Source organism: Trachypithecus francoisi, unplaced genomic scaffold (assembly GCF_009764315.1).
Source record: "Trachypithecus francoisi isolate TF-2019V2 unplaced genomic scaffold, Tfra_2.0 Contig01461, whole genome shotgun sequence".
Lineage (NCBI taxonomy): Eukaryota > Metazoa > Chordata > Mammalia > Primates > Cercopithecidae > Trachypithecus > Trachypithecus francoisi.
In genome coordinates this window covers 7051793-7073646 of record NW_022681433.1, presented here as the reverse complement: position 1 = coordinate 7073646, position 21854 = coordinate 7051793, and the positions used below count along the sequence as shown (strand labels likewise).

Below are 21854 nucleotides of genomic sequence, written 5' to 3'. Positions count from 1 at the left end.
TCCTAGAGTAGATTGAAACGACAGGGTAAGAATAAGAAATTTCAAGATACTGTTTACACACCTGAAATAAAGTATACTTAGGTTTTTAAAAAAGTCCCTCACCTCTATCCAAAGCAGAAAGAAAATTCCATTGGCTGCTTATTATTTTTTAAATCAATAATTGCTAAAGAACACAAAAAACTAAAGTAAAAAAAAAAGAAATCACTCCACTGAAGTTTACAAAAGAAAAAACAGAAGAATACAATTTAGTTAAGCACAGCTCCTAGACACACAGTACTTTTCAGTACAGGCAACCGCAACAATGAAAGAACACAGCCTTCTACATACTTAAATACCAAATGCCCCCTTGTGGACAGCACTGTTACTAGAGTTACATATAAGATCTGTTTCAACTAACTTTTCGTGATTTGAAGCTATGTACCTATCCCCTAATTGACCATTCTGATCTTGGGGAGAACACAAATCCAGTGAGGGTTGACACAGAACACCTCAGGAGGCAGTCTCGGAGGTTATATCATTTTAATAACCTCAATACTTTAAAAATATATACTTAATGCATGTCAATAGTGCTGTAGGGTCATTAATTTTAATGACTGGTTATCAGGCATTAAAAACAAAATTTCTAAGAATTTTCAGAAGGCATAAACTACCAGAGTGAGCCCAGTGGGAGCATGACTAACTGGGTGTACAGCGAGGTAATGAGTCCCAGGAAGACCCAAACAGGGCTGGATGTCCATCAGGCAGCACAGCTAAAAGAAGAATCTGAATCACGATAAAGGAAAGAAATTAGTATTACAGTCAGGCAAATGTTGTGTGGCATCAGGATGAAGAAAAGATAAGTAGGTCAATGAGTAATAAGACAGACTGGAAGTCAGAGAGTGGGACATGACATGGACAACAGAGAATAATAGAGAGGAGAGACTGGTGTGGGATAAAAACAATGGCCCGATGGTTTAAAAGAACTAAGACTTAAAACCATTTCTTCCTTCAGGTTTCTCCTGCTTTTATAATATGTTCTTCTCCTGTTTGTCATATGGAAAACTGAAACATATGTCAGAAGAGAAGACAGACAAACAGCCAAAGATTAATATTTCAAAAAGTCAATTCACCAAAGGATTAATTTGCAGGGAGACCAACCTACCTATAATTCCAAACTTACTAAAAACTCGCTTTAAGGAAAATCATTCATATATGTGAACGTATAACCTGAAATATATTCTTTTTCTAAGTAATTTTCGATAATAATACTAAATGCTACATCATTTTCGTAAGTTTTGGGTTTTCAACAAACATTTCTTAAAATGTTACTAAATAAACTTATATTCATTAGAACATATTCAAGGATTTGGATTTTGGCAAATTGGCTTCCTGTGAATTGGTTTTCTACAAATTGATCAAGAGTCTTCCAGGGAATGTTTGAATGAGATTAAGTATTTTCCTAAATAATGTTTCTCGTTTCTACACCTTCTCCCCTATTCTTTTCACCACCAGCTAGACTTGCTAGCTTTAGGAACAGGATCTATCTGACTGACAAAGCATATGCACTGGTAAGAGATTTCCCTGAAGAATCCAAGCTGCTTGGGTGTCATGGAGGACAAGGGGGTGGGTATTGACAGGAAAACTAGAGAAAGAGAAAAATAGGGGTCATCACTTTTATGACTCTAAATGAGTCAAGAAACAGGACTTCCACTTTGCAATACAATTGACTGCAGGGTTTTGGTGGGGCTTGTTGATAAGAGACATTACACTCACTTATCACAAGCAAGTCTGTATTGCACATCTTTCTCTGAGGGATCTAGATCCCTACATCTGTTGATCTCAAGTGGTGCTCTGTAATAGAGCCTATTGAGATGTCTGCCAAAAAAATACAAATGTCCAGGCCTTACTCCAGACCTACCAAATTTCTGGGGAAATCCTCAGAATGTATACTTTTAGTATACATTAGTATACATACATTATGTATATAAAAGTATACATTAAGCAGCACTATTCACAATAGCAAAGACATGGAATCAACCCAAATGCCCATCAATGATAGACTGGATAAAGAAAATGTGGTACATATACACCACGGAATAATATGCAACCGTAAAAACGAAAGAGATCATGTCCTTTGCAGGGACATGGATGGAGCTGAAAGCCATTTTCCTCAGTAAACTAATGCAGGAACAGAAAACCAAACACCACATGTTCTCACTTATAAGTGGGGCCTGAACGTTGAGAACACATGGAAACAGAAAGGGGAACACCACACACTGGGGCCTGTTAGGGAGTAGGGTGGAGGGAGTAGAGAGCATTAGGAAAAATAATTAATACATGCTGGACTTAATACTTAGCTGATGGGTTGACAGGTGCAGCAAACCACCATGGCACATGTTTACCTATGTAACAAACCTGTACATCCTGCATTTGTACATTTGTACCCCAGAACTTAAACATTAAAATTAAAAAAGGATACACCTTTAATATACATTAAGATGGCTACAAGTCTTTGATGAACATACCTGGGAACTCTTGGAAGGAATTTCAGGTAGGCACTAAGTCCCTTTTTGGTGAATGCACATGGAAGAGACTAGAAAACGTACACCCAACTAGCTCAAGGGAAGTAGAGGTTCTGCACTTTTTATTAAGAGTGTTAAATACCGGCTAGGTGAGGTGGCTTACGCCTGTAATGGGAGGTGAGGCAGGCAGATCACCTGAGGTCAGGAGTTCAGCCTGGCCAACATGGCAAAACCCTATCTCTACTAAAAACACAAAAATTGGCTGGGCGTGGTGGTGGGCGCCTGTAATCCCAGCTACTTGGGAGGATGAGGCAGGAGAATGGCTTGAACCCGTGAGGCGGAGGTTGCAGTGACCCAAGATCACGCCATTGCACTCCAGCCTGGGCAACAGAGTGAGACTCCATCTCAAAAAAAGAGTGTTAAATATCTAATGAATTCTATTATAGTTTTGAGAAGGTACCAGAAGATTCAGAAGATTCACAACTTATATAACAGCACAGCTTAATAAGTGAAAACAGATTGCACATCTTTGGGACTTATGCTTATCCCTTCCAAGGTGATTGGGGTTAATTTCACAACAGATTTGTTTTAATAAAATAGTACTTTTCCTTTATCAAGGGAAAATAGGACAGGAACGAACACAGAGCTTACTATGTTAGGCACTATGCTATTCGTTTTATCTATCTCTAATAATCTTCACAGTAACCCTGCATGACAGTTTAATTAACTCAGTTTTGCAGATGAGGAAATGAAGCCTCAGAGAGATGAAACAGCTTCCTCAGTGTCCCATAGTCTGAATTTGAGCCATGATGGTCTGATTCTAAAACCTATGCTTCTAGGTAAAATAGGTTATACTCAGTACCTTTTCTCACCCCCACTCTTCCACTACACACCACATCACATTTTCTCCTAACATCCTAGCCTCTAATTGGCATTTCTTTCTTCACTATTGAATAATTTGCCTGAACTCTGGACAACGCATTTTATTCTCTCCTACAGCAGAAGTTTCTAGAACATTCTTTTGCTGAACATTCACAAAGCCATCCCCTTCTTGACTTCTATGATACCATTCTTCCAGTTGTCCCCCTCATCCTTTCTCAGTATTTTGCCTTCTCAATAATATTCCCTAATGTGCCTCCTAACACTTTAAGTGTTAGCATTCCCCAAGGCTTTAACCTCAATCATATTTTTCAGACTGCATATATTTTCCCGAGCAATCCCTTGTAGTTCCATGACTTCATGTGACACTTATGACTTGGTGGTCTCTATTTTCAGAGAAGCAATTTTCCATAATCTAAAACTATTTTCAGTTGCTTCCAAACCACTATCACCGGTGTAATACACACAAACAAAACTAAACTTACCATTTCCTAACATTCTAACTAGTTGCAATTTCTATTATCCTGTTCATTGTAATCCATGAAGTTATTCAAGCCAAAACCCTCAACTGTCATTAAATTCTCTTGCAGTCTCACCCAATATCTAAGTATTCATGAAATCCTCATTCCTAAATAGATCTTTAATCTGTCTTCTATGTTCCATCCCCATATAATACTGCCCAAGCTAAAAAAACCACCTTCCCTTACCTAGACTACAACAAAAGCATCCTAACTGGTTTCTTTTATTCAATTCTAACCCACCCTGAGGAATCCTTTCTTCAGGGTGGTTGGGGTGGGGGTGGGAGGATCTTTTCTTCATGGTGGTTGGGGTGGGGGTGGGAGGATATTTCAATCTCTATATAAAATATTTCTGTAGCTTCTTATCACATATAAGAAAATCCACACTCCCTAACATGAATACCAAACCCTTTATTATTTAGCCCCTGCATATATTTCCAGCTTCATCACTCATCATCCCTCTTATTTATTCCAGACATACTGAACTAACTGTAGATCTGGGGTGTCTTTAGATAGACTGACCCAGAAATACTTTATAATAATTTGAAAATGTACCTATCTTATTATTTTAAAATTCCACTTTTATATGTATACTTGAAGCAGTGGTTCTCAAACTTTTTTATTAGAATTACCTGAAGAGTTAATAAAAATATAGAGGTGGCAAGTAGGTTGAAGGACAGGACTTGGCCTTTATATTTTTATGAAGTGCCCTAGGTGATTCTGTAACCTATCAAAGTTTATGGATCACTGCCTTAAAGCAGGGGCGGGCAAACTATAGCCTAAATATCAAATTCAGCTTCTGTCTGTTTTTGTAAACCAAGATTTTTTAGAATACAGCCCACCAAATAGGTATTGTCTATGGCTCCCTTTATACTACAGCAGCAAGGCTGAATAGCTACAACAGAGATCAGAGGTCATACGGCTGCAATGCTGAATATATTTACTATTTATCCATCTGCAGAAAAGTTTGCTAAGCCTAGAGGAACACTTCGCACTGAAAGACACATATAAGGATATTCACTGCGGCAATGCTTGTCATAGTGAGATTTTGAAAAATTATTGATATACATAAATAAGCTAATAAATACATTACGGATATACACATATAATGAAATACTATACAACTGATAAAATTTACTAGATCTTTATGAACATGAATGGAATTCAAGAGTAAAAGAATGATATGCACAGTATCATACTTTTTAATGCATTTTTATACATACAACATGTAGAGAGATATTAAAAAATAAACAGAAATAATATATACCAAATTCATGGTAGTCCTTGCCTATGAAAAGGAGGCACAAACAAGACAGGGGAACAAAAGAGATCTCAACTCTATAAATTGTTTTCATTAAAAAATTTAAAATAAGAAAGACACACAGATCTGAAGATTTATAAATACTAGAATATGGAGGTGTTCGCCATAATATATTCTGTGGGTTTTGTTTAACTCAAAATTAAAACCAGAAACAACCTAGAACACCAAGTTATAGGGAAAAGTAATTGAACATTCGCATTCCAACACAATGGAACATAATATAGCCTTGAAAAATGCACATGAAGAGAATATAACATAAGAAATAATTGACTTAATTATCCTGATTAGCATAGGATTCAAAATTGTCCATGCAGTAAGGTTATAATTATATTTTAAACAATAAAAACTAGTTGTAATCCTTTTTCACTTTGTTTGTTGGCTGACTTATTCATTTGGTTGTTCTTTTAAATCAATATGTATGCATACAAAAATTACTAAAAACAGAACTGTCAACAGTGGATATGTTTGATTTTATAATATTCTTTTTCTTTGCCTTTTATTTTCCAAATAATATCGACTGAATACATATTGAATGAATATGTATGAATGAATTGAATACATAAAATGAAATGCCTTCACTTTAAATGACTTTGTGTGTGGCAGATACAGCCAACTGTACGCTCACAATGCACTCTTCTCTTCTTCCTGTATATTCAGTAAAACAGTACATTTCCCAGCCTGTCACACACACGAAGGTGGCCATATGATACAGTTCTAACTCCCAATGAAATGTCAAGGGGAGCAGCATCTTAGAAAGCTCTTTGAAGGGGAGTAGACCTGACTAGCTTTCACCTTGGCCTTTTCTCCTTCACCTACTTCTTTTTTTGAATGATAACATGAAGCAGCTGAGAAGGTGAAGCAGCCATCTTTAAATACGAGGACAAAAGCCACTCACAACAGATGGCAGAGTAGAAACATAGGGGAAGCCTAGATTCCTGAAGGCATTATACAGCCACTGCACCACCCCTGGACTGCAGACCTCATACTTTCTGTTACATGAGGAAAAAAAAGAAAAGAGAAAAAAAAAGCTTTACTTGTTTAAACCTTTCTCTTTATTCTGCCAAATGCGACCTTTAATTGATACATCATGCTAAAATAAAATTTTAACAAATTACCCCACTGAAAGACACAAGATAATATAATCTATCTTACCTTCAGAGGAGAAAAGTGAACCTCAAGAAAAAAAAGGCTGGAGGCATCAACCTAATATCCGAACAAAGACTAAAGCTTCACTCTCACGTATGTGAATAATTTTTTCCAAAATATTAAAATCACACTGAACTTTACATTTCAAAATGGCTGAAACAGGCGGGGTGTGGTGACTCACACCTGTAATTTTGGGAGGTGAGGCGGGTGGATTGTTTGAGCTCAGGAGCTTGAGACCAGCCTGGGACACATGGTGAAACCTCATCTCTACTAAAAATACAATAATTAGCTAGGCATGGAGGCATGAACCTGTAGTCTCAGCTATTCAGGAGGCTGAGGTAAGAGGATTGCTTGAGCTCAGCAGGCAAAGGCTGTAGTGAGCTGAGATTGAACCACTACACTCCAGCCTGGGTGACAAAGTGAGACCCTCCCTCAAAAAAAAAATGCTGAATGGTAAATTTTACATTATGTATATTTACCACAATAGAAAAGAGATAAAGTTATATTAAAATAAAGTCCACTTTAATGATATAGTTTGAAGATAATATTTTATATATTTTTGTCAAATAACATTTGAAATAATTACACATATACTAGTCAACAACAAGTGCCCATCCTTTTGCTACCCGTAAGCAAATCTGCAGTTTGAAGTTACTCAAAATTAGTATTCAAACAAACACATCAATTTCATAAGTATGTCTGTACAGATTACTCCTAAACACTAAACAATCCACAACAAGGATAAAGAATCGGGAAATTTACAGATGGTGTTTGAATTCATACCCTATCCCACAAAAACAACTAATTTAAGCCCTTTTGCCTAATTGTCAATTTAACAGGAAGCCAAAAATAGGTCTGCATTACACAATTATATGTCTAAATTTCACAAATATTATTCTTTATATCAAAGAATAAGACTTAGTATATCTTTTGTCCTTAGCTAAGAGAGTCTCTTGACTGGATATAGGGTTGTTGGATCCCAGTGCTTTTTGCTTAGCATTTGGACACTTCTATCGCTGACTCCTTGGCTAGATTTCTAATGTCTGCTGCTCAGACATACCCCTCTTGGATTCATGAGTACCAAACACTCATGAAAGCACCTCTCCAGAGAATAGAGAGGACCAGTTCTATTTATACTGAACATTCATTCTCTTTCCTTTCTGCTTAGTCTGTGGTCTCACTCTTTGTTGTGTTAATATTTCTTCAGTCCTTTACCGTGGAGAAATATAATTCTCTGTCTCTGGACCTAAATTATTGAACCTCTTAGAGAACCACATTTTCTTCAAAAATAACACAAATACATCAAGGAAAATAAATGTAGTTTTACCAACATGAATATGTTCTAGAGTCTCAGGTAGTAGTTAGAAAACCAAATAAATGCTCCTTAGATATGCCCTAAGGTATTTTACCAAGTCATACCAGCACTTGTTGCTACTCTCCACGAAGGTGGTGACACCCACTCTCGTGAGCTAGGACTGAGCCTCAGTTATCAAGAAGCAGGTAGCCAGAATATTTTATATCCAGTAGGTACTAATAAAATTCTACCTGCAATTAAGAAAAAGCACTAAGCTTAACACAGCTCTAGCAACAATTTCTAAATGCCACAAGAGGGCGATATAACTCTATGAGAGCACACGGGAAAACCTACAATTTTTCGAATTAAAAAAGAAAAATTCCTGACTTTCCAAGATATGGAAATAAAGGCATGTCTGGGTTGAAAATAACAAGTGTGCAAAAACACATTTCTCCTTGATCCATTATTAGCAAAAACACAGTATTTGTCTATATCTTTCTCTCTAAAGGTTGGCAGTGATTCAAAAAGTAATATCCATACATGCTCTTCTCTTTAGGACGCCTGTGAATATAGCTGGCAACTTAGTGCTCCACCTATAGCTACTTGAAAATTATTTGTTGTTACTTCAAACAGGTCCCCTGAAAAAAAAACAGTTTATTTGGACCTTGCCCTAGTCTTCAAACTTCTGTTTGAAATACGTCTAAAAAAAAAAAGACATAATTTCCTTCAATTATTCTTTGTGTTTAATCATATTTCTACTCACCACTGTCATTCGTTCATAGACACGAATAGAAGATAGTCTATCTACAATAAATCAAATATGAGCACTTAATGTTATATCAGTTTTAATTCAAATGATAAAACGTACATATGATTGGTTTTGTACCTGAAGAGTTTCCACGGATTTTTTCCATCTTCTCCTTGAGATAAACAATTTGCTTTTCTAGTTGATCATTTAATTCAAGTTGTGTCTCATAACGGGTTTTCCATTCACTACCTGAGTAAAAATGGGGAAAGAATCAAGAAAACCCCAACACCTCTCATTTATTTATTAAAATAACATGACGCCGGGCGCGGTGGCTCAAGCCTGTAATCCCAGCACTTTGGGAGGCCGAGACGGGCGGATCACGAGGTCAGGAGATCGAGACCATCCTGGCTAACACGGTGAAACCCCGTCTCTACTAAAAAATGCAAAAAAACTAGCCGGGCGAGGTGGTGGGCGCCTGTAGTCCCAGCTACTAGGGAGGCTGAGGCAGGAGAATGGCGTAAACCCGGGAGGCGGAGCTTGCAGTGAGCTGAGATCCGGCCACTGCACTCCAGCCTGGGCGACAGAGCGATACTCTGTCTCAAAAAATAAATAAATAAATAAATAAAATAAAATAACATGAAGAGCTTGATCTTACTCTATTACTACATTTTACTTTATTGGCAATGCAGATCAACTAGAAGGAAATAATTATTAAGTCTGTATTTCTGTTAGTAAGATTTTCTAGATTGCAAGAATTAGACCCACACTCAGGCTACCACACAGCCAAACCTTATTACAACTACTACAATTCCTCTCTTCTTCCCTACTTCCCACCCCCTTTTTTCTTTAACTTCTTGTGCATCCTTACAATGAATTCAATTAGAGGGAATATCAGGACATGTTTCTTTCCTTGGAACTTGAAATACCCATATATATAATATTCATATATTTCATATATATATCCATAATATATATGAATATTTCAAGTTCCAAGGAAACTTGATATATTTATGTTTTATATATACTTATAAGTATATAAAATATCCTCAACATTACTAACCTATCCAATGTCATGTTCATTTTTTTCCTTTGAAAGCAATTCTGAAGTCTGCTTAATAACTATCACTTATGTGTCTGCTGTATGTAAAGTACACAATGCTTTACATACATTAACTAATTTAATCCTCATTTTAGAAATGTAGTTACCTATTTTACAAAGATGAGGAAACCAAGGTTCAAAGATGTCAAATAATATCTTTTTTTTTTTTTTTTTTGAGACGGAGTCTTGCTCTGTCACCCAGGCTGGAGTGCAGTGGCCGGATCTCAGCTCACTGCAAGCTCCGCCTCCCGGGTTCACGCCATTCTCCTGCCTCAGCCTCCCGAGTAGCTGGGACTACAGGCGCCCGCCACCTCGCCCAGCTAATTTTTTGTATTTTTAGTAGAGACGGGGTTTCACCATGTTAGCCAGGATGGTCTCGATCTCCTGACCTCGTGATCCGCCCATCTCGGCCTCCCAAAGTGCTAGGATTACAGGCTTGAGCCACCGCGCCCGGCCCAAATAATATTCTTAAGATGACAGAGCTAATAAATGAGGGAAAAACCGGGTTTTAAATCCAGTTTTATCTGCCTTTGAAATCAAATCCTCTTAACTGCTAAGCTGAAGGAACAATGTACATTTAGCTATCTTCTCAGGCATTTTCTCTTAACCTTAAGCGTTTTTCTTTCACTAAACCCCTTTAGCTATTAAAGTCAAAGCATTTTTCTTATGTCTAGGGAAAAAGAAGAATACAGCCTAAAATTAAAAGGTCTTTGTTCAGATTCAAAGCCCAAAGCTAACTTTTTCTAGTCTTTAAAGTCAGGCTTTGTAGAGGGCAAAAAGATGGCTTCTTGTTCAACTTTAAATGCTCTTCACATGTCTGAAATAACTGCTGCTACATAACAGTTGGTGGAGGAGTTCAGGAGAAAGAGTATTAGCACATACTACTACCAGCCTCCTCAGCCCAGACACAGGTCTCCCTTACACCCTCATCTTTATGCAAATACGGCCTACCAAAGGGGCTGGAACACCCTCCCATACTGAAACTGAAAGTCATTAACCCAAAAGCTTTGGAAAGGAACAAGAAGAAAGGAGAAGCCCTGAAAGACTAAACAGTTACCCAAAAGACACAGCAGAGCCCAGCTGCATGGAATCATCTTTGTAACTTGCTACCTAAAGTCTCCCTTTGTCATGCTATCCCCTTTCCTACCATGGGAATGGATGCTTCAGACCAAGATGAGAATGGTTACCAAAAAATTAAAAACACAATTTATTTTTGGTACATCTGAGTACAGTTTATAAATTCTGACACCATTTTATTTTAAAATATTATTGACTTTAAGTCAATCATCAAATATAGACAAGTCAGCCAGGCATGGTGGCTCACACCTATAATCCCACCATTTTGGGAGGCTGAGGCCAGCAGATCACTTGAGGTCAGGAGTTCAAGACCAGCCTGGTCAATGTGGTGAAACCCCGTCTCTACTAAAGAATACAAAAATTAGCCGGGCCTGGTGGCAGGCGCCTATAATCCCAGCTACTCAGGAGGCTGAGGCAGGAGAATTGCTTGAACCTGGGAGGCGGAGGTTGCAGTGAGCTGAGATCGCGCCACTCACTGCACTCTAGCCTGGGTGACATAGCGAGTCTGCATCTCAAAAAAATAAAAAATTTTCTCAGAAAAACAAAAATAAAATAAGATAGATAGACAGACCAACCTTTTAGTATACAATTGTAACCAAATGCAATCTGGCTGCTCGCCACTTACAGAGTCCAATTAATAAGAGCAAGGTCTGGTGGAAAGTGACTTTATTAACCCCAACATCAACATGGGACAACACAAAAGACCCAACATAGACATCAAAACAAGACACACAGACCTTGTAACCAGCACAACTCCTGCATGCCTCCCATATTAAGTTTCCCTTTGTAAGCCCCCTGCCTTTTCCCTAGAAATTGGACATGGTTATTTTGGATGGGAATCTGGCCACTTATCCATTATTAGTTTTGGTCAATGAAGTCACTTCCTCTCTATCAGACCTCGTTCTTGTTAACTGAACTATGCAATCAGCACTTACAATTGCTGGTTACAATTTTAGTGTCCTGTATGGTGAGTGCTGTATGCTCCAGGGCCTGAGCCCGCCAGTCTGGTTTCTGTCAGATGGGGCATAGGGCCACCTGTGACTACTAGTTGCTGACGGCTAGCTGACCCATGGCTAGGATATTAGGGAATTTCCCAGCAGTTGCCAAGAATCTTTTGTCTTAGGGATCTTCTCTTTTCTTCCTGCTATGCTGTCTGCTACCTTCAATGCTTCGCTGGTGCAAAGTGACCTCTGGAGAAGCTGACAAACTTTGGAACTAGGTACATTAGTCAGAGTGTACCCAACCACCCTCTGCCTCTTTTGGGGTGTCGCTGGGGCTCTGCTTTATTTAGACTTGGCTGCCAGTGACACTATATGAGCATTTTATGCATTGGTTTTGTTTGTATTTGCTGCAACCTTGGGCCTTTGCTAGTTCTGACTCAGTTGCCTGGGGGGAGCCATTTGAAACTGAAATGAGGGATGTGGGAGTCTACACAGCCCCTTAACCAGGGATTTGTTTGGAGGCACACCAGCTGTTTGTCCATGTGAGATCTTTGTGCACCCTGATCTCTCTCTCTCTTTCCCCTTTTTTCCAACTTCATCATCCTGATTATCTCAGAAGCCATCTACAGCCCTACTCTTCTCAGCGAAAACCACCCTTAGCTCCCTCTGGCTCGAAACAGTTTACCTTGACTGGTGACTTGAGGAAATGGGAGGGATTCATCCCACACCCTCCCGGTCTGGGGTGCTGAGGCTCTCCCTAAGAGGAGATAAACAAGAGAGGTAGGGGTACTGTGCAGTGGCTGGAAGGCTCATAAGCCTCCCTTCCTTCTTTTTTCTTTCCTCTTCCTGCCCACAAAACCTGACCTCCTTTCTCCTCTCCATTCCTTTCTTCTTATCTTTTCCTGTTCAAACCAGGAAACCAGTACTGAAGAGGAAAAACAACTTTCAACATCCTGGCCCGATTTTGTCATCCTCTTTGGGACTCCAGCTGAGTACATATGGTACATTTTTGTGTACATTTTAAACCGACGGGCAAATTACAGCAAGAAAAATTTAGAGCTCAAATAGTTAACCTGAAGCTATAGAGTTAAGTAGACTCTTCTAAAGCTATCTTCCTCTCTTTTCTGCCTGCTTTAAATCTGCTGTTACTAAGCTGCTGGTGCTAAGACTCATTTATGGTCTAACTAGAATGTAAACACTGGAAAGTTGTTTGAAACTGAAAACAAAAAAACAAGGGTAAAAGGGGTTTAAAAAAAATTGCCATAGAGACCGTTTTACCCAAAATTTTGGTTCACAGATTTCCTTGGATTACCTATTAGGGCAAATGAAGTTTGGCCATATGAACAGGTTTCAATTTTGTCAGAAAAAGAACTTGGAGCCAGCTAACTTTTGTATGCTTGTGAGTTTGTAATGCTGTCTCATGGCTAGCGTTCCAAGGTAAAAGCTATTGGTTATTTCTTTGTGCATATATGTATTCATTAGATATATTTATGTAACATTCACATATTATGTTCTGTGTTATGTCTAGCATGCTATCAAATTGGCTTATAAGTAAACGAGTACTCAAAAATTAAGTCCAAATGCGTTTCAAGTGCATGTGAATCTTTAATAAAACTGGTTTTAAAATTATTGATAAAAATAGAAATGTCTTCAGAATTGTCCACATACGTTTTTACCTAAGTGGTTTTATATTTGTATCAGTGTGTATACTAAACTGTCAAGGGTTGACATAAAGGTTCTAAGACTTTACACTTAGCCAAAAACAGAATAATCTTTGTGTATTTTTTTTTGACAAATAAGATTAAGATTGTTAGTTCAATGAAACAGCTAAATCTTCTGTGTCATCAGCAAATACAATTAATTTTAAGGTTCTTAATTAGGTGCTCACTGTTTACTGTTCAGATTTTAAAAATGGTTAATAGAGAAATTATTGTTATTATTATTGAGACAGAGTCTTGCTCTGTTGCCCAGGCTGGAGTGCAGTGGCACAATCTTGGCTTACTGCAAGCTCCGCCTCCTGGGTTCACACCATTCTCCTGCCTCAGCCTCTCGAGTAGCTGGGACTATAGGCGCCCACCACCACGCCCAGCTAATTTTTTTGTATGTTTTTTAGTAGAGACGGGGTTTCACTGTGTTAGCCACCAGGATGGTCTCGATCTCCTGACCCCATGATCTGCTCACCTGGGCCTCCCAAAGGGCTGGGATTACAGGCTTGAGCCACTGTGCTCGGCCCAGTAATAACTTTAAATAATGATTAGTTTTGTGTAGTATCTCAATTTTCAGTAGTAATCTAGATAAACTATTAAAAAATGGAAAGAGTGAATACATGTAAATGAGATAAATGCTTGTAAGTGGACTTTTTATGTAATTTTAAATCTTAAAATTGTTTTGAATTAAATAATAGATGCTCCAATCCAATTGATAATAATTAGATTTCTGGGACACTTCCAATTAAGAAAAGATTATGATGTGGGAAAACGTATTTCTAAAACTGTAGAATGGTTTCATCCAGAAAATGCTAACATCTGATAAATAGTTCAGGACTTCTTGCTTCCTAAGTTTTCACTAAAATTTAAGGTTACTAAGAATAAGAATTCTAATATATAATTCTGTAAGTTGTGTTTTCATTTTTTAAAAAAGAGTAATTTAAGTAATTCAAAGGTTATTTAAAAGTTATTTCTAAAAGAAGATAAAAAAGAATCAGTGAGTAGGGGAGATATAAAGACAGTTGTGGATACAAAAATGTGTTTATAATAAAAAGGTTATAAAACAAGCAAATAATTTTACATGAGAAAGATTTTATATAGTAAATTCTTGTCCTAAAATAAAATGGCTGGTTATTCAGAAAACAGAAAATTTTAGGACAAATCAGAAAGTCCAAGCATGTAATAAATGGTCTATGTCAGTTATGATAAGGTTCATAAAAGGAAAATCACAAAAGTTATTTTATGTATTAAGTTGGCTATAATTAAAAGGGAATTATTTTTAATAGTCTTTCTAAGATTGATCCCCTGTCCTACAACAAGGTTTTCTTAAGGTATTACTTTTCTCTTAATAAAATTACAAGAGATTTTTAAAATTTTAGAGCCTGTTTCTTTTAAAAACTTCTCAGAATCGTATCTCAGAAGTTCAACTATTGCTGTCTCACTGCTTTCAGTTTTTCCTCCCCCTGAGAAGGCCTGAGATGAGCGCTCTCTCCTTCAGCTTTTAAATTAGCTTCTGTAACTTTTTTCCTCTGGTTCCATTGTTGTGGCCTGATGCTAAAATGTTTTATCTTAAAGGTCTAGAAAAGCAGTATTTTCCTCCAGTATAATTTGAACCTGTACTCTTGGCTTTCTTGATAGGTTTAAATTTTTCAATGTAATCAAGAAACTTCTCATGCAGTTACTAAGAACTATGTATTCCTCTGCTATACTCATAACCCTGAACACATTCTTCCCGTGTCTGATTAAATTCAAGTACATTTTTCATCAGGTTTAACTTCCAGGTTGTCTAAATAGCCTTCCTATAAGGACAAGTAGTCACACTGCAGGTTTTTCTTTGCCTTTCTGGTAACTGGTATAAGAAACAACATTTGGCCGGGCGCGGTGGCTCAAGCCTGTAATCCCAGCACTTTGGGAGGCCGAGACGGGCGGATCACGAGGTCAGGAGATCGAGACCATCCTGGCTAATACGGTGAAACCCCGTCTCTACTAAAAAAATACAAAAAACTAGCCGGGCGTGGTGGCGGGCGCCTGTAGTCCCAGCTACTCGGGAGGCTGAGGCAGGAGAATGGCGGGAACCCGGGAGGCGGAGCTTGCAGTGAGCTGAGATCCGGCCACTGCACTCCAGCCTGGGCGACAGAGCGAGACTCCGTCTCAAAAAAAAAAAAAAAAAAAAGGAAACAACATTTTACTTTTTATCAAAATAATTCATATGTTGTCTTTATTAGATTTTTAATTGCTTAGAAAAACTGCGACCTAAAAGGCTGAAAGTTGTTACATGCATGTAACCTTCTGTATTGCCTTTAAGTCTTTCAATGATCATTTTGGTTAAATTAGTAACGACTGGTTTACAATGACCTGTGGATCTTTTTTAATCAAATGTTTTGAGCCCTTTAACATTTTTGAGAAACATCTTCAAAATTGAAACCAAAATTAAGTCTCTGGCTTATTGCTGGTGTTTATCAAAGCTATAAAAGTTAATTGCTGCAAGGTTATAGAATCTTTTTACAGCTTCCAGTCAAGTCATGGACTCTAGTGTCACCACCTCCAGCCCCTTAAAAAGGTCCTTATCAGGTGCTATTAACTAATCCTTGTGCTATGAAGTTACAGGGCTTTGATTCCTGGGTACACAATCTCATCTAAAGAAGGCACTGACTCCTGCCAGTATCTGACAGCAAATCTAAGTTAACCAAAGCCCCATCTTTAGATCTGGGAAAAGATGACAATCATAGTAAACTACCTTCATGAGACACAGGGACACACCTGTACCACAGAAAAATCAAGATTCACTTAATAATTTTGCCTCTATCTAAAATAATATAATTTATTCTGTGCCTTGATACTAAATAATTTAAATGTTTAGCTACCTATAAGTTTCCTTTCCTGTAATTGTCAGAACTAGGCAGGGCTTATAACCTTTTTGTGTGAAACATTGGTAATACTTCACATTTTTTTTTACCTTCAGAATTTGAAACTATTCAATCCCTCCAGGCCCAGGGGCTATCGCAGAAGTGTGTCATTGTAAGGGCCAGATTTTGAGGGATAAAATTAATTAAGACTCTCCAAATCAAGGACACACAGATGCCTAAACAGCTGAACAAAATGCTTGTGTTTTGTATAGCTAATTGCTACAAGTCAAGATTACAGTATCTCAATGCAGAAAATTTATAGATAACTTTATAACCTTATTTTTTGGCTTTTGGTTTTTGGCTCTTATGTTACCTAAAAGGGGTTTTAAAGATTACTGAATACCTGCTCACCTCCACTCCTATCTAGCCTAAAACGTTTAATTGGATGGAAGTCTTTGACTCTAAGTTCTTGGCAATAGGAGTCCCACTGAGAAGCATGATGGACCAGGGGCAAGTAGTCACACCACCCCAGAACTTAAGCTAATAAAAGCTTAGCTATGGATACTGCTTCTGCATACCTTGAACAAAAAAGGGGGAATATAAACAAAAAAAAAAAAAAAATCCTAAGTCCCCCCAACAGAGGGAACGTATCCACCTCTTGGCCAAAGGGAATCTCAAAGAAACCTGAAAAACTAGTTCAGGCCATTATGAGAAGTGGAGGGTTGGACAGGCCACACTATACCTTCCCCCACTTTGGAGTTTAGGCACAAATGACCAGCATTAACATTAAAATAGAGATCACCTAAGACTGACAGGACAGACTCCTTGTAGCAATAAGATACACACTGTTACCTGTTTCACTTACTAACAAAGATTCTCAGAAGCTTAGCAAACAAGTGTTAATGCTGCAAAGCTTTCCCAAATTCATTTTATTCTGGAGTTTCCTGTATGATATCTCTTATGTTAAATAAGTAAGAATTTGGACTGAACTGTTATTCCCTTATAGTTACAGTCTTCTGTTATCTCTTCATATAGGTCCTCATATTTGTCAGGAATATTGCCAGATCTTTTATGGTTTGGGTTGGAGTTGCGGGTGGGATCATTTAAAAACCCTATTTTTCTAACTGGTTATTGCTGGCATTTGTTTTTTAAAATAAACATTTATTTCATTATTGTATCCAACCATTTTCTAGTTCTTTATTAATATGCTAATCTTTATAATAATTGTATCACTTCCTCTCTAATAGCTGTAACTCTTATTTCTATATCATATTGTATTGCTTAATTGGAACTTTTAAAACTATATTGCATTTTAATAATGGCAGCAGGTAGCTTTGGTATTTTTTCCCCCAAGAATGGAAATGCCTCTACTATTTCATTGTTAAGTATTACGCTAGTTTGAGATAAATAGAAGCATTCTTTTCCTTGTTTTGAAATAAGAAAAACAAATGGAATTTTATTTTAAAAATTTTAGCATTTACTGAGGTGACTTTAAAAAAATATATTGGATCTATTAATATATTACCCACTAGCCAAAGCTATTTGGGCATAGAAACCAGCCTACAAAAGACTCAACAGAGAAATCCAGGATGAAGATGTAAACTTGTGTGTTGTCAATAAGTCTCCTTTTTTTTTTTTTTGGATGGAGTCTCGTTCTTGTCATCCAGGCTGGAGTGCAATGGCGCAATCTTCACTCACTACAACCCCCAACTCCCAGTTCAAGTGATTCTCCTGCCTCAGCCTCCAGAGTAGCTGGGATTACAGGCACCCACCACCACACCTGGCTAATTTTTCTTTTGTTATATTTAGTAGAGACATGGTTTCACCAAGTTGGCCATGCTGGTCTCGAACTCCTGACCTCAGGTGATCCGCTGGCCTCGGCCTCCCAAAGTGCTGGGATTACAGGTGTGAGCTGCCGCGCCCGGCCTCCATTTTTCAATCTATAAAGTAGAGGTAATGATACTATTTTCTTTTTTTTTTTTTTTGAGACGGAGTCTTGCTCTGTCGCCTGGACTGGAGTGCAGTGGCCGGATCTCAGCTCACTGCAAACTCCGCTTCCCGGGTTCACGCCATTCTCCTGCCTCAGCCTCCCGAGTAGCTGGGACTACAGGCGCCAGCCACCTCGCCTGGCTAGTTTTTTGTATTTTTTAGTAGAGACGGGGTTTCACCGTGTTAGCCAGGATGGTCTCGAACTCCTGACTTCGTGATCCGCCCGTCTCGGCCTCCCAAAGTGCTGGGATTACAGGCTTGAGCCAACGCACCCGGCCAATGATACTATTTTCAAAGGGTAGTTGTGAGGTTTCAATTTTTTAAAAAAACGTACTTAAAGCTCTACACAAATACTAATTCTTCTCACTTTAAAAAAAAAAAAAGTCACCTGAACATTTCTTTACCATTTTCTTATTACTAAACTTCATTGTAAAATTCAAATTAAAACATAAAACCACATTTTCTACATATAGTTTCCTACAAACCCTAAAAGGCTTCAAGAGGTGACTGAGAATATAAAGATCTTTAGAGTTGGCTGTGTTTACCGTTTACCTAGAAATTAATCCAGTGACAAGCAAGATCAAACAATAAGCAGATAAGAAAGTAGAAATAAAAACTACTCTTTCGAAGGCTTTTGCTATAAATGGGGCAGGGACAGGGGATGCTAGCTGAAGGGGAAAAGTGGGACCAAAAGAAGCCTATCATTTGTTGTTCAGATAAAATAAATTCAGCATGTTGGTCTGCTGTTGGGAATGATCCAGTAGAGCAGGGAAAACAGTGTAGGGAAGAGAGGGCCATCACTAGAGTGATATCCTTGACTAGGTAAGAGTAGGTAGGATCTACTGCACAAAGGGAGGAGATAACCTGAGACGAGAATAAGGACAGACAATTCATCAAACAAGAGGGAAGAGGATGTGCAAGGTGCAGGTAGATGGGTAGCTCTGTTGGTAGAAACATGCAGAAGTCCTCTTCTGATAGCTTCTCTTTTTTCTTTGAAAGAGGAGGGTAAGCTCATTACCTTACAGTGTGATTGAGTAGAGGTGGTAGAGGTTTGAGAAGAAAGCAGAAAGGGTGAAAAAATTATCTGAACAGTGAATGTACCCATATTTGTCGCATGTGCACCTTTTTCCAATAATAAATTCATTTTAAAACACCTTTAATATCGCCCCACTGCCTTCAGGATAAATGTAAATTCATTAGCATCATGCAATCTTCTTGATTCATCTCCTTCGTAAACTTGAATCTCATCTTTTACCGCATTCTCATTATGACCTATGTTCCACTTTTATCAATTACTTAGCATATTCCCCAAATGGCTTTATGTTTAATGCTCCTGTGGCAGACTGTATTTTCCAAAGATGACTGCAGTAATGTATCCCATCCCATGTGCTGCTCTGTAATGTGACCTTAAAACAGTCTACCTCTCCAGTCCCTTGAATCTGTGTCTATTATGACCAATAGAATACAGTGGATATACACCTGTGCCAGTTCTGGGAGTAGCCCTTGATTGGCCTGGCGGTCTCTACTTATGTCTTTTGGAATGCTTGCTCTTGGGATACATCCTAACCTAACCACCATGCTGTGGAAGAAAATGGTACAAGAGGCATTTCTGACAGGCAGCCCTAGCTGGGCTTCCAGTCAAAAGCCAGTGTCAGATGTTAGCCAAGTGAATGAGTCATCACGGAATGACCAGTTCACTTGAATCTTCAGTATACCTGACTGCAATCGAACAAGAGACCCCGGTCAAGAACCATCAGGTGAACCAACCCAGTTAATCCCCAGAATTATAAGAGAAAGTTTGTTGCTTTAAGCTCCTAAATTATAGGGTGGTTTGCTATGTAGCAACAGACAAGCAGAACTGTTTTGAGTGTGCTGTGGTAATGGCAGTTGTATTATCATTTACTGAAGGCATGGTAAATAGATGATCTAGGATCAAGTCATGGCTCAGCCACTCCCTGGCTATATGACCTTAGAAGTTATTTGAATTCCTGAATCTCATTCTTCCACAAATGGGAATAATAGTAACTACCTCACCTGACACAGTCCCTGGCTTTAAAGGAGTAAATGTTTCTGTCCTTCACCTTAGGCCTTACTTTTGGCCCATGGAGGAAAGAACTTTCTCTATCATTCTGACCTTTTCTCTTTACACCCACATACTAGCTCCTTCTTTTGAGAACTGGTACAACTTGTTGAGCCACATTTTACTAGTGGGCATAGTTACTGCATGTGTACCTGTAGGCATGCCTTCTGTTTTTTCCTGTAACTGCGTACATGAAGAAGGTCCAGCTACCCTGCCAATGAAAGTATTTGATAAGTACACTTAGAGCCTGCCCCCAGAGACTCAATTATATCTAAGATATAGATATGGAGATAGAGGAAGCTACTTCAGCCTCGGGACAAAGCAGTATTCTGCAACCAAGCTTTAACAAAGCATTGGGTACTTATAGAAAGTGGCATTTTATTTCCCATATGGCCACTAATCCTTTTTGTTCATGGCTCCCCAGTTGAGGAAGAGTATAAATGCCCACGCTGATAACCCTAATAAACTCCTGTTCTTTAGCATTCAGTTCAAGCACTGCCTGTTCTGGAAAGCCTGTCTTTATTACCTCACCCAAATTCTGTTAGGTTTCTCTTCCCTGCGTTTTCATTTATCCTTACATAGAACTCATATGACTTTTCATATCCATATTCTGGTTTGATACTTTCTCCCAATAGTCAATGAACCTCTTTAGAACAGGGAAAACAAAGGTCTTCCATTTAAAGTGTTTACATATGGCAGGGTCATATCTTGCATAGATTACAAATTTTAAGGATATATGAGTGTGTATGTACACAACATCCTCCACACCAAACAACAGGCTTCCAACAACAACAGCCAAAACCTAGATACAGATTTTAAACATATCCCAAATCTAGAAGTTAGGATACAAAGAGTGTAACTTGAGGTAAATAGAAAACTGGTGATATTTATTTAATAAAGAAATAATATATCGATGCCATGTAACAAAGGTTTTGCTAACTAATGAACATTTTGAACTTCAAAGGTAGAAAAATAATTAAATAGTAATAAGTTTGATATTCTGAAGTATCAGTTTTAAAGCCTCTATCATAAACTATTATTAATGTGGCCAAAAAGCAATACTGAAACCTTGGTACTATTAAATATATGGAATTTAATGCACTATAGATATCCTGGTAAAATGAACAATAATTATACAGGAGTCACAAATGTAAGTATTTACTTATCTACCTTCATTGTCAGTATTGAGTTTGGCTTCCAGTTCTGTAATCTTGTGTCTTAGTTCAAATATTGAGAGTTGCACTGCATCCCTGTTATTTAAAATGTTTTTGTTGATTATAATTCAATTAAAAATAACATCAGAAAAATAATACATAGTAACCCACTACTACTTCAGGAACAATTTACTATGACATATCATTTACTGAAGTACTGGTTAAGAAACAAGACTCAGTTAAAAGGAAGGCTTCCAATTAGTCAGTTCTAGGACTCAAATACGCACTAAAGCTCAAAGACCCCCAGGCAACCACTGGAAATCCTTTATTTATTTATTTATTTATTTATGAGACAAAGTCTCGCTCTGTCGCCCAGGCTGGAGTGCAGTGGTGCAATCTCGGCTCACTGCAACCTCCGCCTCCCGGGTTCAAGCAATTCTCCTGCCTCAGCCCCCTGAGTAGCTGGGATTACAGGCATGCGCCACCAAGCCTGGCTAATTTTTTTCATATTTTTAATAAAGACGAGGTTTCACCATACTGACCAGACTGGTCTCG

General features: G+C 38.1%; 1 protein-coding gene across 5 annotated transcripts in view; it reads right to left on the bottom strand.

Annotated features, from left to right (window-relative positions):
* The window catches only part of CCDC169 (coiled-coil domain containing 169), a 77422-nt gene that overhangs the window by 54024 nt on the left and 1544 nt on the right, over positions 1-21854 (bottom strand). For 2 of the 5 annotated variants that reach the window (XM_033235275.1, XM_033235280.1), the window contains exons 2-5: positions 21316-21395; positions 8546-8656; positions 8423-8463; positions 6372-6422 (exon numbers count right to left, since the gene is read on the bottom strand). In XM_033235275.1, coding sequence (XP_033091166.1) covers positions 6372-6422; positions 8423-8463; positions 8546-8656; positions 21316-21395 — 283 coding nt within the window. The remainder of the gene's footprint in view (positions 1-6371; positions 6423-8422; positions 8464-8545; positions 8657-21315; positions 21396-21854) is intronic. The other 3 variants (XM_033235286.1, XM_033235290.1, XM_033235300.1) reach the window with 2 other exon arrangements.